The following is a 14,056-nucleotide window of genomic DNA, read 5'->3' on the forward strand; positions in this document are numbered from 1 at the left end:
ATGAATGGAATCCAACTAAAGTAAAAACCAGTTTTTTTTCTCCAGATAAAGCTGTAGCTTCAGCATTTAAAAAAACCCTCTCTATTCACAGCTGATGGGCGGTTGATGTGGAATGAGGATCCCTCTGGAGCCCACTACAGAGCCAACCTCATTCTGCCAGAGTCATACCACTGAAACAACCCAGAACTATAGGGACAGCTGGTCACAATCAGTGTGTGGGAATTCACCTTTCTTTTGGATTTACTTTTCCCTCTGCAATGCACCTGCCTTAAGTTACTGAAGTGCAGAGTACCCCTTTTTAGGATACCATACAGATCACATTAAAGCTATAGTGCGTAACTTCTGTGGTCCCTACGAGTAATTCATTTGTATGACAAAAGTTACAGGCTATAGCTTTAAATTGTGGTGTCATCTCATAATGCAAAAAGCCTCAGCTTCCAGGCGGGAACCCTGCCTACCACTGTCCCCATCAATGTTTCATTTAAACATACGTCCTTGAGCAGAACATTAAATCAGAATGAATAAATTCAGTTTTCAACAGCAGAAAAAAACAAATCATTGATATATATATAAGTTTGACTGATGATAATATTTATAATATTTTGTCATGTTCTTTAAGAAAAGCAAAGCAAAGTATTCACCAAACCTTGGCCTGGTGACGAGGGCATGTAGGACCATTATGTCGTTATTCTTTTCCAGGGATAAATCTGTGTTGTGTGAAATCAGTCTATTTCCCTTATTCTCGGTTGACCTCTTTCAGCCTCCGGTGAAAGAACTTAAATAATTCACAAAATAAAATGTGGACTAGATGGGTTGAGAAACTCTGCCATAACCTCACCCCAGAATCTTGAAACGTCCTTTAAAAACGGACTCACACTTGATTGATCAAATCAAATATTTATTTCTGACAGGGAATGTTATGCTCAGGGTGCAGGCTGCAACATGCAATCAAAACAAGTAAAAATCGAATCAATAATTGATGACAATGTTAATGTGCCTGAAAGGAACAACACAACTCAAAGTTGTTTTTTCCCCTGACATCATTAGTGCACAAGAAGCAACAGAAAGACATTGTATCCAACTATTGGTCTCGTAAATATTCTTGTAAATATTTGAGGATGTAAATTCGGACAACGTGCAAAATAGACCAAATAAACTGTATTATTGGCCTTTCCGAGGAGATTTGAAGAACACAGTTACAACAGGTGTATGGCAGGCAAAAATCAAACACTTTCTCAGAATTGGACTTCATATATCGGGGAAACTGCCAAAGACTCAGAATGTGACATTCCAGTCCAGCCTTCTGCCAGCCATCTTACACTCCTCATTCTTTGCTTTCTTTTTGTCATTTATTTCCTTTGCAGCATCTCCATTTCTCGTCTGATATGCTTTCACTTTTGAGGCCAGCCTTTGATACATACAGAGAGAAAGAGAGAGAGAGAGAGAGAGAGAGAGAGAGAGAGAGAGAGAGAGAGAGAGAGAGAGAGAGAGCGAGAGAGAGATACATGATTGTACAACTTCTTGTGAGGACAGTCGTTGACATAATGCATTCCCTAGCCCATTACCCTAACCATCAAAACTCAATGGCTAACCCCAACCCTTACACTAAGCCTAACCTAAACCTAATTCATACCTGAACCTTAAAACCTAGTGTTAACCCTCAAACCGCCCTTTAAAGAACTGTCCCAAAGTGAGAACCGGACAAAAAGTCCCCACTTCGATGGTTAAAAGCTAAAACTGGTCCTCAAAAAGATGGCTGTACAAGTACACACACACACACACACACACACACACACACACACACACACACACACTTTAACAGTATTTGCAAATAGTTTATATTATTTTACAAATATTACATGTTTAAATCTTCACTCCCCGATTTATAAATTCCTGCATTTTTAATTATAATTATATATTTATTTGTTGGGACATTAGGCCTACCATTTTTAAATATATATATATATATAATTTGGTATTTTACTATTCAAACTAAGCCTTGTTCAGGGAAAAAGAAGATATATAATAACGGCTTGTTTGGAACAGCGCTGTTGGAGTAGCCTACAGTCTCCATGAGCTGATATTAGATTCTGCTTAGAAAAATAAGTAATGTTTTGCTGATTCCTGTAGCCTACATCCTTTTCTCATAATTCAAATAACCATTGCATTCAAAGCACAATCCGCTCCCTCTATGTGTCTCCTCTCTCCCTTTAATGTCAGCTGGCACATTTAATATCAACGCGTTCATGTGATCTCGGAGTTCCACTCTCCAAGGCGCTCAGAATAAACACTGCTGCTTCCTGCACCCACACGCACTTCTACACCCACAACACAACACAGAACAGCACATGCATATTCATCCTTACAAAAAGCAGGAAAAAAAGAGTTGCTCCATGCAGGTTAAAGACACAATACTGATTCAAAACATAAGGGGAAAGTCAAAGATGAAAAGAAAAAGGATCCAAATTGCGCTCAAGAATAAGAAAACTAGCATTTTACACACAAAGCCTTGAAAATGTAACATATTCATGAAATATATGAGTGCTAACAGGTGAATGACACGTGCATGTCGGGGAACCGTTTGGTAATGTTTGCGGGTGCTTACCTGCAGGAAACGGTGACTTCAATCTTTGTAGCGGGCACGGTGGAGTTGAGTGGGTCGAATTCCCCGATTGTCGCCATGACTGCTTTTTAGTTGTTTTTTTTAATCACTTCTTCTGAATCCTTGAAGTTCTCACATATAGGCTACTACACATCTAAATGTCCATCCAGCTGAGAGCGGGAGCCGGATAGGGAACGGAGCGGGTGCAGTAGTGGTAGCCTACTAGTTGTTGCTGCTACCAGTCGCTGGAGCGCAGTTGGAGGCATGGGCTACCTGAGGATGAGGCTCTGTGTGCGGGAGGAGAGAGAGAGACATGGGGAGAGGGGAGAGGGGGGGGGGGGGGTTCCACCGTCCCCCACTCCTCATTTCTCTACAGCCATCGCCAGGTGGAGGCAGAGACCTCCACAAGTTCTTCTGCCGTGTCTGGGCGCAATTTACAGTATGTTCTTGGTATGACGGGTGAATAGTGCCACATGGTGCGGGCGTATAGGCTACACTTTTTCCCAGGGCTCAATCAATGAGATGATCACTGCATTTGAATCATTTGCTGCGCCTGTTGGTCTGGACACTATCCATTGAAGCTCATTTAATATGTCAAGAAATCCAGAGCTACCAATCAAATCGTTATTTCTGATATGGGCGGGCCAGAGCCCTATGTATGGTGCTGTGCATCATGCGCTGCCGAAGCCGTGATAGTAGGCTAAACATAGGCCTAGATGGCTGTGGATATGTTGTTCGAGTTTGAGACGGCTTTCGCCTCGACACTTGATTTGGAAGATGGCACTCAAATCTTTTATTAGCAAGTAAGAGGAATGTTCTGGTTTGCCGACCGACCACGGCAAAAGTTTAATTTAACAGTTAATCCGCTGTTCGCTAAACAAACTAGGCTTAATATATCACCTTGTTCATTGCTCTGATTCGTGGTATTGTTATCCAATTGCGTGCAGTGGCATTTGAAATGCACACGTAGGTGCCCTCCCTTGAGTTGGAAAGGTCTATTGATCGTGGCCAGACCCTCTATCGTTCTAGATATGAGTCTGGATTTCCAGGCTAATATAAGGCTACATCCGGTCTGGATTTTCAGTGTGGCAATCCGAAGCTTTTTGGGTGATTTATAGACAGAGCCTCCATGTTAAAACGATGTTGTGAGGAAATAAATAACTAAAATAATGTCCCAATTGTGTGCCTACTGCATGCCAACTACACACTTTTTATGAAAAAAATGTCGGCTGTAGTATGTATAATAGTAAAAAGAAAGAGTCAGTGATTTCGAATGCAGGCCAGGGAATGTTGGGGAGAAAACTAGGCTTACCTTTGAAAATTCTGCCAGTTGTCCAGGGTTAAACTAGCCTGGTCCTACCAGACCATCGTACTTCCTTTCATTTGTACAGGTCTGGAATCGCTCAATTGACAAACGTACCTCACTTGAAGGTGGGCGTCTGTTGAAGTTTAAAACTATTGGATCTGCCCAGTGCAGGGCTGTACGCTTATTTTTTTTAGGTGGTAGCACTGGTGCTAGTGTGACCTATGTTATATTTCTTCTGCTGCTGAATGACAGGACCTCAAGACAGGTTGGGTAGAGTACTGCACTGGGTTTTATTCAACAGAGTGACGACATTTTGTTTCTAACATTGATCGTATAGTGGTATATTTTGGTTCTAAAACATGCTTGTAAATAAAATATAAAAACATAAAATATCCTATCTAAAAGAGCACCCAGATATCAATTACACATAACATTGCATATAAAACAGTACAAATAAACATACCTGCAACATGGAATGCAACACAACCAATGTGCATTAATTGAAAAGTCTCGTCTTGCTCGCACTACAAATAAAAAGAGGAGCATGGCATGAGCATAGAGGTCACGTGCACCCCGTGCTGAAAGTAACTAGCTAGTACAGCTTCACACATGTTGGCTGCTAGCCCAAAGACACTCTTCAAACACCACGGCAACAATTAATCACAAAACAACAAAACTACTAGTTTTACAGATGCCTCATTAGTCAAGCATGCTATACAACAAATGCTGATATTTTATACATCATATGAACCGTAGTTTTCACTTATTACTATACTTAATGTCTGAGCGAACAGGGCAGCAACTTACCAACAGAGTGACGACATTTTGTTTCTGAACGCAAAGCAAAATGCCCAGCATTAAGGGTGAAATCAACTTCCGCTCTAGACTTTCAAAATAAAATACACAAAAAACTTTTGTTGCAGTCCCAAGTTTGACAGGAATTTAACATTCAAGCCAAGTAATTATTTACACTGTTACATACACCCCCTTTAAATTCTGTTAAACTCAGACAAATCCAGAGTACCATAACGAGAAAAGAAATAAGAGAAAAAAATAAAAATTGTGTGGGATTGCTCAAAGTGAAACCATATCACTGATGTAAATTACAGTCGATACAAAATCCTCCCATAGGGAGTGCAAAAGGATCAGGAGGTACCAGGCCCAATACTTTACACAGACCAGTAGAAGATGCCATATACACCTACTAAACATCTAGTTCAAGGCAATACACATTGCATACCCAAGTTCACAAACACAACAAATAGCACTTGGATGTAGGCCATACAAAATTGGGGGTAAAAATATGTACTGGTCATTTAGCCCTTAAACAGTCCGTGAAAGAATGCATACACAGGACTTGAACTAAGAAAGGTATGCTCAACCTTTTGTGTTGACATCTCATGAATCAACTTTTTGGGAGGTCTGACATGTCTCCCATATCTGGTAGTAACTGCATCACCTGAGCCAGCTTGAACACTGTGAGGTTGTGAACAAACAGCAGTGTTTTCATCAACATCTTCTGTGGGAGTCAACTGGGACATGTCTAGCACAGGCAAATTAACAACACTGGCAGACACTTGGTCAGGGGAATGAGCTACACTGACGGACACTTGGTCAGGGGAATGAGCTGCACTGACAGAGACTGGGTCAGGGGAATGAGCTACACTGACAGAGACTGGGTCAGGGGAATGAGCTACACTGACAGAGACTGGGTCAGGGGAATGAGCTACACTGACAGACACTGGGTCAGGGGAATGAGCTACACTGACAGACACTGGGTCAGGGGAATGAGCTACACTGACAGACACTGGGTCAGGGGAATGAGCTACACTGACGGACACTTGGTCAGGGGAATGAGCTACACTGACAGAGACTGGGTCAGGGGAGTGCATTAGCCAGTCCAAAGTTCGGTTGTAGCCATCTGCATCGTTCATCTCCACAGAGTCTCGACCACTTGCACATGCCACATCCTGGTCATCTGAGCCCACAAGAGAGGCAGGAGTTTCATCCACTGCAAGAAAGTCAACTGAGAGAAGAAGATTCCGGTGCACAACTCTCTCTCTGCCGGTAACGGCATCTCTTATTCTGTACACGTTGATCCCAGACCTCACAGACACAACATCATAAGGTGTAGAGTCCCACTTGTCAGCAAGCTTCCTTTTTCCTCTTTCACCACGGTTGGCCAACAGCACTCGATCACCCATAGCTAGTGGAGAGCCCTTGACTTTGCGGTTGTACAGCCTGGCATGACGTGCTTGCTCGTCAAGGGTGTGTTTCTGAGCAATCCGCGAGGCTTCACTCAAGTCCTGCTTCAACCGTAAGACAAACTCATTATGGCTGATCACTTTGTCATCTTGAAGCACATGCTGGAACATGATGTCGATAGGGAGACGTGGAACCCGTCCATACATGAGGTAAAATGGGGCAAACCCGGTCGTCTCATGTATTGTACAGTTGTAGCAAAAGGTTAGAGTCCGCAGCACCTGAGGCCACCTGGCTTTTGCAGTTGGGGGAAGGGTTCTCAACATATTCCCCAGCGTCCTGTTGAAGCGTTCTGTGACACCATTACCCATTGGATGGTAAGGTGTGGTGTGTGACTTATTCACACCTGCCATCTCCAAAAGTTCCTTCAGGAGCCTGCTCTCGAAGTTGGCCCCCTGATCTGAATGGATTCTCTTGGGAAAGCCATACACGCAGAAGAAATCATCCCACAATCGACGGGCAACATGTTTTGCAGTTTGACTCTGACAGGGGAAGGCGTGTGCCATTTTGGAGAAGTGGTCAGTTATGACCAAGACATCAACAGTTTTCTTGTCGCTCAGTTCAGCTGTCCAAAAGTCAATGCACACCAGTTCCATTGGTTCAGATGTGTGAATGGATTCAAGGGGTGCACGGGCTGCAGGTTCAAGGGTTTTGCCAACAATACATCTTTCACATCGTCGTACATGGTTTATTATGTCTTTTTCCATTCCAGCCCAGAAGAACCTTTCTCTGGCGAGGCAGAGGGTTCGTGCACGTCCCTGATGACCAGCATTGTCATGGAGGCCAAGGAGAATCTGATGTTTAAGGCCATCTGGTACAATGAACTGGGACAGCTTTTTGTTCAGTCGGTTGTCTTTTCTCACCCTGTACAGAATCCCATTTTGTACTCTGAGCTTTTTCCAGTGTCTGAGGAGCTTAATGACGCATGCAGGTTCAGCTGCTGCCTCGCGTTTGGTAGCTTTCCTTTTTCGCTGCACATAGAACAGGACTCTGCTTATCGTTCGATCTTGCTCTTGAAGGCTCAAAAACTGGCTCTGAGGGATAACTGTGGAAGGGTCTTCGTCAGGCAACTGTGGCAATGGTAGGTTAGCACTGAGATGACCACAACCACGATGAGCGCTTAGTGCAGCTGACACCTCGTCTGAGCTGATGGAACTTCCGTCAGTCTGAGGATCATGCACATCACTGAGGTCTGTTGACTTTGACCTTGCACCTTGAACAACCTGACAGTTGTTTGTCAGTCGAAAAGCATCCTGCACTGTACCTCTGACAACGCCATTGACTTCATCCAATAATGCGATATAGGGCTCTTTCAGCAAGCGATGACCAACACATGACTGAACGAATGGCTCACGGCTCAAAGCGTCTGCAACAGTGTTCTTAACTCCTGGCACGTACTTAAGATCAAAGTTGAAAGCTGCCAGCTTGGCCACCCACCTTTGCTCACACGCATCCAAGCGTGGTTTTGTCAGAATGTAGGACAGGGGATTGTTATCCGTCCAGGCGGTGAAGTGTTTAGCCTTTAGCCAATGACTGAACTTGTCGCATACGGCCCATTTCAGTGCCAGAAATTCCAGCCTGTGTGCAGGGTAGTTCATTTGAGAATGGGTCAACGTCTTGCTGGCGAAGGCGACAGGCCTTGCAATTGTTTCACCAGGTGCCACTTGTGACAAGACGGCTCCAATACCATCAAAAGAAGCATCGACAGCAAGGATGAAAGGCTGGTCGAAGTTAGGGTGAGCCAAGGTGACACCATGAGTTAGTTCACTTTTTAGTGTTTGAAATGATTTCTGACATGCATCAGTCCAGTCACTTGGTGTCATAGCTGGCGGGGCAGAGGACTTTTTCTTGAACTTCCCTCTCTTCTTGGCCTGGGATTGAACTTGCCGTCCAGAAATGAGCCTGAAGAGGGGTTTGGCTTTTGCAGAGCAGTCAGGAATGAAATGCTGGTAATAAAAGACCATGCCAAGGAAAGATCTGATCTTTTTCCAGGAGGGCGTGACACCATCATTCTCCATTAACTCTGCCTCTCCTACATCAGAAATGGTCTTGACCTTGTCAGGGTCTGTTCTCACCCCATCTGCACAGATGATATGCCCCAGAAACTTAACTGAGCTCTTCAAGAGATGACATTTCTTGGGAGCAAGCTTGAGTTTGTGAGTTTTCAGACGAGAGAACACCATCTCCAGACGCTCAATGGCCAGCTGCTCACTGGGGGCGAAGACCATCAGGTCGTCCAAGTAACAGAGCAAGCTGCTGAAATTTTCATCACCGAAGATTGATAACATCATCCTCATGAAAGTTGCGGGACTGTTGGATAGACCTTGGGGCATCCTATTGTACTCATGGAGGCCAAAGGGGGAGGAAAAGGCGGTGTACTTCTTGTGTGCCTCATGAAGTGGTACATTGTAAAATCCAGAAGTCAAGTCCATGGTGGAAAAGAAGACATTTCCTCCAAGAGCAGCAAGGGTATCAGCTTGGTGCGGCAGTGGATGTGCATCCTTCACAGTCTTTGCATTAAGCCATCTGAAATCGGTACAAATGCGCAGACTGCCATCCTTTTTCCACACCAAGACCAGTGGTGAAGCGTACTCACTGTGCGACTTCCGGATTATGCCTTTTTCCTCCATCTCATTCAGTGCAGTTCTCAGCTGCTCGTACTGTGTTGGAGGCACTCGACGGTAAGGCAAGCGAAACGGCCTCTCGTCCACGAGGTGTATTTTGTGGACGAAGTCCGTAGCCTCCCCGCAGTCCATCTTGTCCCTTGAGAAGACCGACTCATACTTCACAACAAGCTGCAGGAGCCTGTCTTTCCACTGGTCAGACACCTCACAACCATCCAAGTCCAAGTCTTGTAGACCCAAGTTGTTTAAAACCTCTTTTCTCTGCTCAGGGGACTTTGTCGACACAGAGCCCTGTGTGACATCTTGAACATTGACAGAAACCTTTTCAGGGGAAGGCAGCTCCTCAACTGCAACACATGGGAAGACGTCTGCAATCTTGCAATTTCTCTTCAGAGTCACTGCCTTGCTGCTAGGATTTATCAGTTTAAGGGGGACCCACCTGTCTCCCCACAGAGGTGTGACAACCCGGCCAACCAGTACATTTCTGGGCCTTGATTTTGACTGAGTCGGTTCGACAATGACTGTGCTCCCTACTGACAAAGGTGCGGATGCGGGCAGCTTGCCCCAAACAAGGTGTTCACGCAGAGGTTCAAGTGTAATACTCTGCCTTAGCTTCACTGTGCCGATCTTGTCAGGCATGGGCCCTCCCCGCCATTTTTCAGTGTTGGAGAGCAAAGATAAGAACTGGCCACAGTCATCATCTGCAATGTCAACAGGTGCAGCCAGAAGTCTCCAATAGTCCTCAGACTTTTTCATCAAGTGTATGAGCAGCTTGATAGCATTACTACCAACAATCATGTCGTCTGTTTGTCCAGGGATGACCAGTGTTGGGATGAGCAACCTGAAGCCATAAATAACCACCTCCAAATCATAGACTGCCTTTGGGTAGACATGGTGACCTCCAGCACCAACAACAACAATGTCATCAGCAGGACTACTCTTCAAATCAGGGCAGTGTTGCAAGAGACGCGCAGCAGCAGCTTCACTTATAGAGCATGACATGGAACCACTATCAATCATTGCTTTCAGTTGAACTCCACCAGCAGCACAAACATCAGTGTAAAACAAGCTATCAGACTTCTGAAGTCTGTGTGTCGATTGGAAAATCACTGTCTTTCCAGATGGTGCAAAGGAGCACAGAGATTCATACAAGGATTCTAAGTCATCACTGTCACAGCTGGGAGACACACTATCATGATCCACACTGTCCTCCCTAAAGTGCGGACCCACTAGTTTTCCGGCTGCTGCTGAGTGGTTGAGGCTGTGCGGCCAGGACAGGCACGACTCGAGTGACTTGGTGAGTGGCACTGAAAACAGAGCTTATGGTCACGGCAGTGAGTGAAGGCAGAGTGAGCAGCATCACGACAGACAGAACAAGGCATTTCATGTAATCCTTCAATCCTGGGACGCCGTGGGCCAGACTGTCTGGTTGGGCCCGACTGGGCAGGTCTCTGCAGAAGCACCTTCTCCAGCATGCTGATAAGTCGCTCCAGGGTAGCAGAGTCTGTGGCCTGCGACTGTGGCAGCCCCTGCCCCCCAGTAGGCGGTACAGGTGGTGGAGAAGCAGTGTGCTGTATGTTCATTGTTACCTTCTCTTTGGCTACTTTGCTCACAGTGGCTGTTAAACCTGAATGATACTCGCATAAGATTTCTTGGACTTCATGAGCAGTCCACTTGTCAATGGTCTTTGAACGAAAGGTCATTGAAAGCTCAGGGGTGGGACAGTTTCTTATGAACATGCGTGTCACCTCAGTGCCAGGACTTTCCAGCATCTTGCCATGCTCTTTAAGCCGTTCAACGGCAATGTCAACAGCACGGTGTAGCCTGAGCCAATAATCAAATGCCTCCTCACCCTTCTCAGGCAGAGTGGTATAGAAGTCTGCTAGTGGGAGTGATGAGCATGGGGCAGAACCAAAGTGCTTTCGTAGGAGAGCATAGATGGCTTCAGGGTCACGAGTGATATCTATGACACTGTTTCTGGTACCCACCCGGGCGATGTCTTTAGCTTTACCCCTAAGGTGAACAAGGATCTCCTCAGCTTGTTCCTCGGGTCTTAGGTTACTTTTCTTAATATAAGTTCTCATGAGATCCTCCCACTCTCTAACAGAAACAGAGTCAGAGCTCTCCCCTCTGAAGCATGGGGGGTCTTTCAGCTTTCTGTGGGATACGAGCTGCACATGAGAGCTGTCAAGCATGTTTGAAGTAGACATTTCAGCATTGGTTGGGGAAGTGGCAGCATTGGTTAAAGGGGTACTCACAGATGGGCTGAATTGGGTTATAATGTTCTGTACAACCTTCTGAGTAACATGCTGAATTACATCTCCCATCTGATTGACAATTTCATTAGCAAGGGCCACAGGGCTAGGGGCAGCAGAACTGGTATGTTGCGGCTCATTTGAAATACCCACAGGATTACTTAGGGGAGGGGACACATGCCTATTGATCAAAGGGAGCCCTGGTGTACCCTCACTTCCCCCCAAAACAATACCACGCCCATTTACAGGTGTTTCAAACTGCAAAAACATAGGAGAACACAACACTCCTCTCCCCCTGCCAACACCACGAGGGGTGCTATCTCCCTCCCGAATAACACTCATTGTGAAAGAAAGAAAAAAAAATTTCAATGTCTCTTTAAAAAAATCTAAATACTCAAAGTGCAATAGAGTTAGTACGGATGAGCAGCAGGATTACCACAAAAATCACTATGCGCTCTAACAGCCCAACAGTACACATGGAATGTCCACCTGATTACATATAGAGGAACAGTAGTAGCAGATAGAATCCCCGGATCGCGCTGAAGAAGCCACCGTCCAGGAGATCGATGAGTCACGGCACCAATGTGACCTATGTTATATTTCTTCTGCTGCTGAATGACAGGACCTCAAGACAGGTTGGGTGGAGTACTGCACTGGGTTTTATTCAACAGAGTGACGACATTTTGTTTCTAACATTGATCGTATAGTGGTATATTTTGGTTCTAAAACATGCTTGTAAATAAAATATAAAAACATAAAATATCCTATCTAAAAGAGCACCCAGATATCAATTACACATAACATTGCATATAAAACAGTACAAATAAACATACCTGCAACATGGAATGCAACACAACCAATGTGCATTAATTGAAAAGTCTCGTCTTGCTCGCACTACAAATAAAAAGAGGAGCATGGCATGAGCATAGAGGTCACGTGCACCCCGTGCTGAAAGTAACTAGCTAGTACAGCTTCACACATGTTGGCTGCTAGCCCAAAGACACTCTTCAAACACCACGGCAACAATTAATCACAAAACAACAAAACTACTAGTTTTACAGATGCCTCATTAGTCAAGCATGCTATACAACAAATGCTGATATTTTATACATCATATGAACCGTAGTTTTCACTTATTACTATACTTAATGTCTGAGCGAACAGGGCAGCAACTTACCAACAGAGTGACGACATTTTGTTTCTGAACGCAAAGCAAAATGCCCAGCATTAAGGGTGAAATCAACTTCCGCTCTAGACTTTCAAAATAAAATACACAAAAAACTTTTGTTGCAGTCCCAAGTTTGACAGGAATTTAACATTCAAGCCAAGTAATTATTTACACTGTTACACTAGCAAGCAAAGAAATTCAGTAGCACAAAAATAAATTTGGTAGCACACAAAGTAGGCTATGATCGAAAACTTGCATAACCTTAACCCTTGCATTTCGCTCTAATTACCTTTGAGCATGTCATCTTGGTCTCATTTGAGATTCTCAATTAATATTATATCCTAGTGTGTGCAGTAATAATAATAGAAAAATGTGTAGGGGTGCACTGATTGCAATTTAGACAAAAGAATCTAACCTGCCAATTGCAATTTTTTGCTGATTCAGAATTATTTCTCCCCGTAAAAATATAAAAATAATATCTATATCTATATATTTTTTGTATATACATATAATTATTATATTTATAATAATATTTTTTTTAGAAAATGTCCTTCTGTTAATTAAACCCAAACTTTAAAACATTAAACAGCCTATTAAATAAAGAAGTATACATATTAGTACAACTTAGGATAAATTAAATAGGTTGTTGTGAATGTGTTGGGAGTAGCTTTTCAGTGGCTTATTTAAAACTTTGTTTGTTTATTGTTGACTGCTCTTTGCAGCTGAATGAGTTGCCTTTCAAGCTAGAGCACTACAGTGCTGTAAAGCGCTAATTTCCTGTTATTACCGGCTTCAAAATAAAAGTCAACTCACGTTTGGCTAGTAATAGGTTTTTAATGTGAAGGCGCACAGGAAATGTTCTGTTTGTACACGCGCTAACTTAACTGCGGTAATGTGCCGTCTCCTTCCGGTTATTACCGTTGGTGACGTTTTTATATACGCTAGAATCGCTGCACGAGCACAGATCCCGAGGACACATATCTTTCACCAGCCAAAGTGGAGGGTGGACTCAATAACTTACTCGCCTAAGACCGCATTTGGACAGTGTTAATGTAGAGCCCTGTAAGCAGTGTTGTGCAGTGCTCTTCTGTGTTTCAAAGACAGCCTCTCCTCATTAGCACTAGTGCGAGTGGACTTGTATTCATCATCGCACGTGATCAATTTCAGTAGCAAATGCGATCAAAACTGTCGCACTGTACAGCCCTGGCCCAGTGCCACTCTGGATCTGCCAACCAATCGCATAAAGTGTGGTCGTGATGTATGTCATGTGCCGGCTTCTGCAACTGAAACTGGTGCACATCATTGTTCTCAGCCACTCCCTCTGTTCACTGATTGGACCGGTAAAAAATCTGCAGGAGAAAACCTGCGAATATACCGCAGACCCAGACTGAGGCTGTGTTCGGAAAGCCATACTAGCGTCCTACATCCTACATACTCACCATCTATATACTGCATACTGTCTACTCAAAGATCGATTGTGTATGCGAGGTGCGTCGAAACGTTTTCAGTTGAAGTATACTCAAGCAATGAAGAATTTCTTCTTCTTCTTGTAAGATTCAGGCAGTTTAGACGCTGTTTAGCATATAACCGCCCTCTACAGGTTAGATATTGAACTACATTTTTACAGTCCTGTGTTCATCATCTGTGTTTTAGACCTCTTGTTTTATAATTATGTTTTGAGGTGGAGGATCCCTCCGACGCTCTCTGTCCGGCTCATCAGACAGCACTCTGTCTGTGAGTTGAGCTGGACGAGCCGCGGTGTGTGGAACAGCGATCTGTTCTGATCTCGCTCCACTATCAGACTCACATCACTCATTTCACTTAGTAACTCTAATGTTG

At 44.2% G+C, this 14,056-nt stretch overlaps 1 protein-coding gene across 1 annotated transcript in view; it reads right to left on the bottom strand.

Moving 5' to 3' along the window:
* LOC307249724 (copine-9-like) overlaps window positions 1–2,682 on the bottom strand; it is a gene marked incomplete at both ends in the record, with an annotated part of 148,692 nt that extends 146,010 nt beyond the window's left edge. Inside the window, 1 exon segment of the mRNA XM_080026575.1 lies at window positions 2,606–2,682. Within this exon segment, the coding sequence (XP_079882701.1) occupies window positions 2,606–2,682 (77 nt within the window).
* Window positions 2,683–14,056: the final 11,374 nt, after the last annotated feature.

Source organism: Ammodytes marinus (assembly GCF_949987685.1).
Source record: "Ammodytes marinus genome assembly, chromosome: 4".
Lineage (NCBI taxonomy): Eukaryota > Metazoa > Chordata > Actinopteri > Uranoscopiformes > Ammodytidae > Ammodytes > Ammodytes marinus.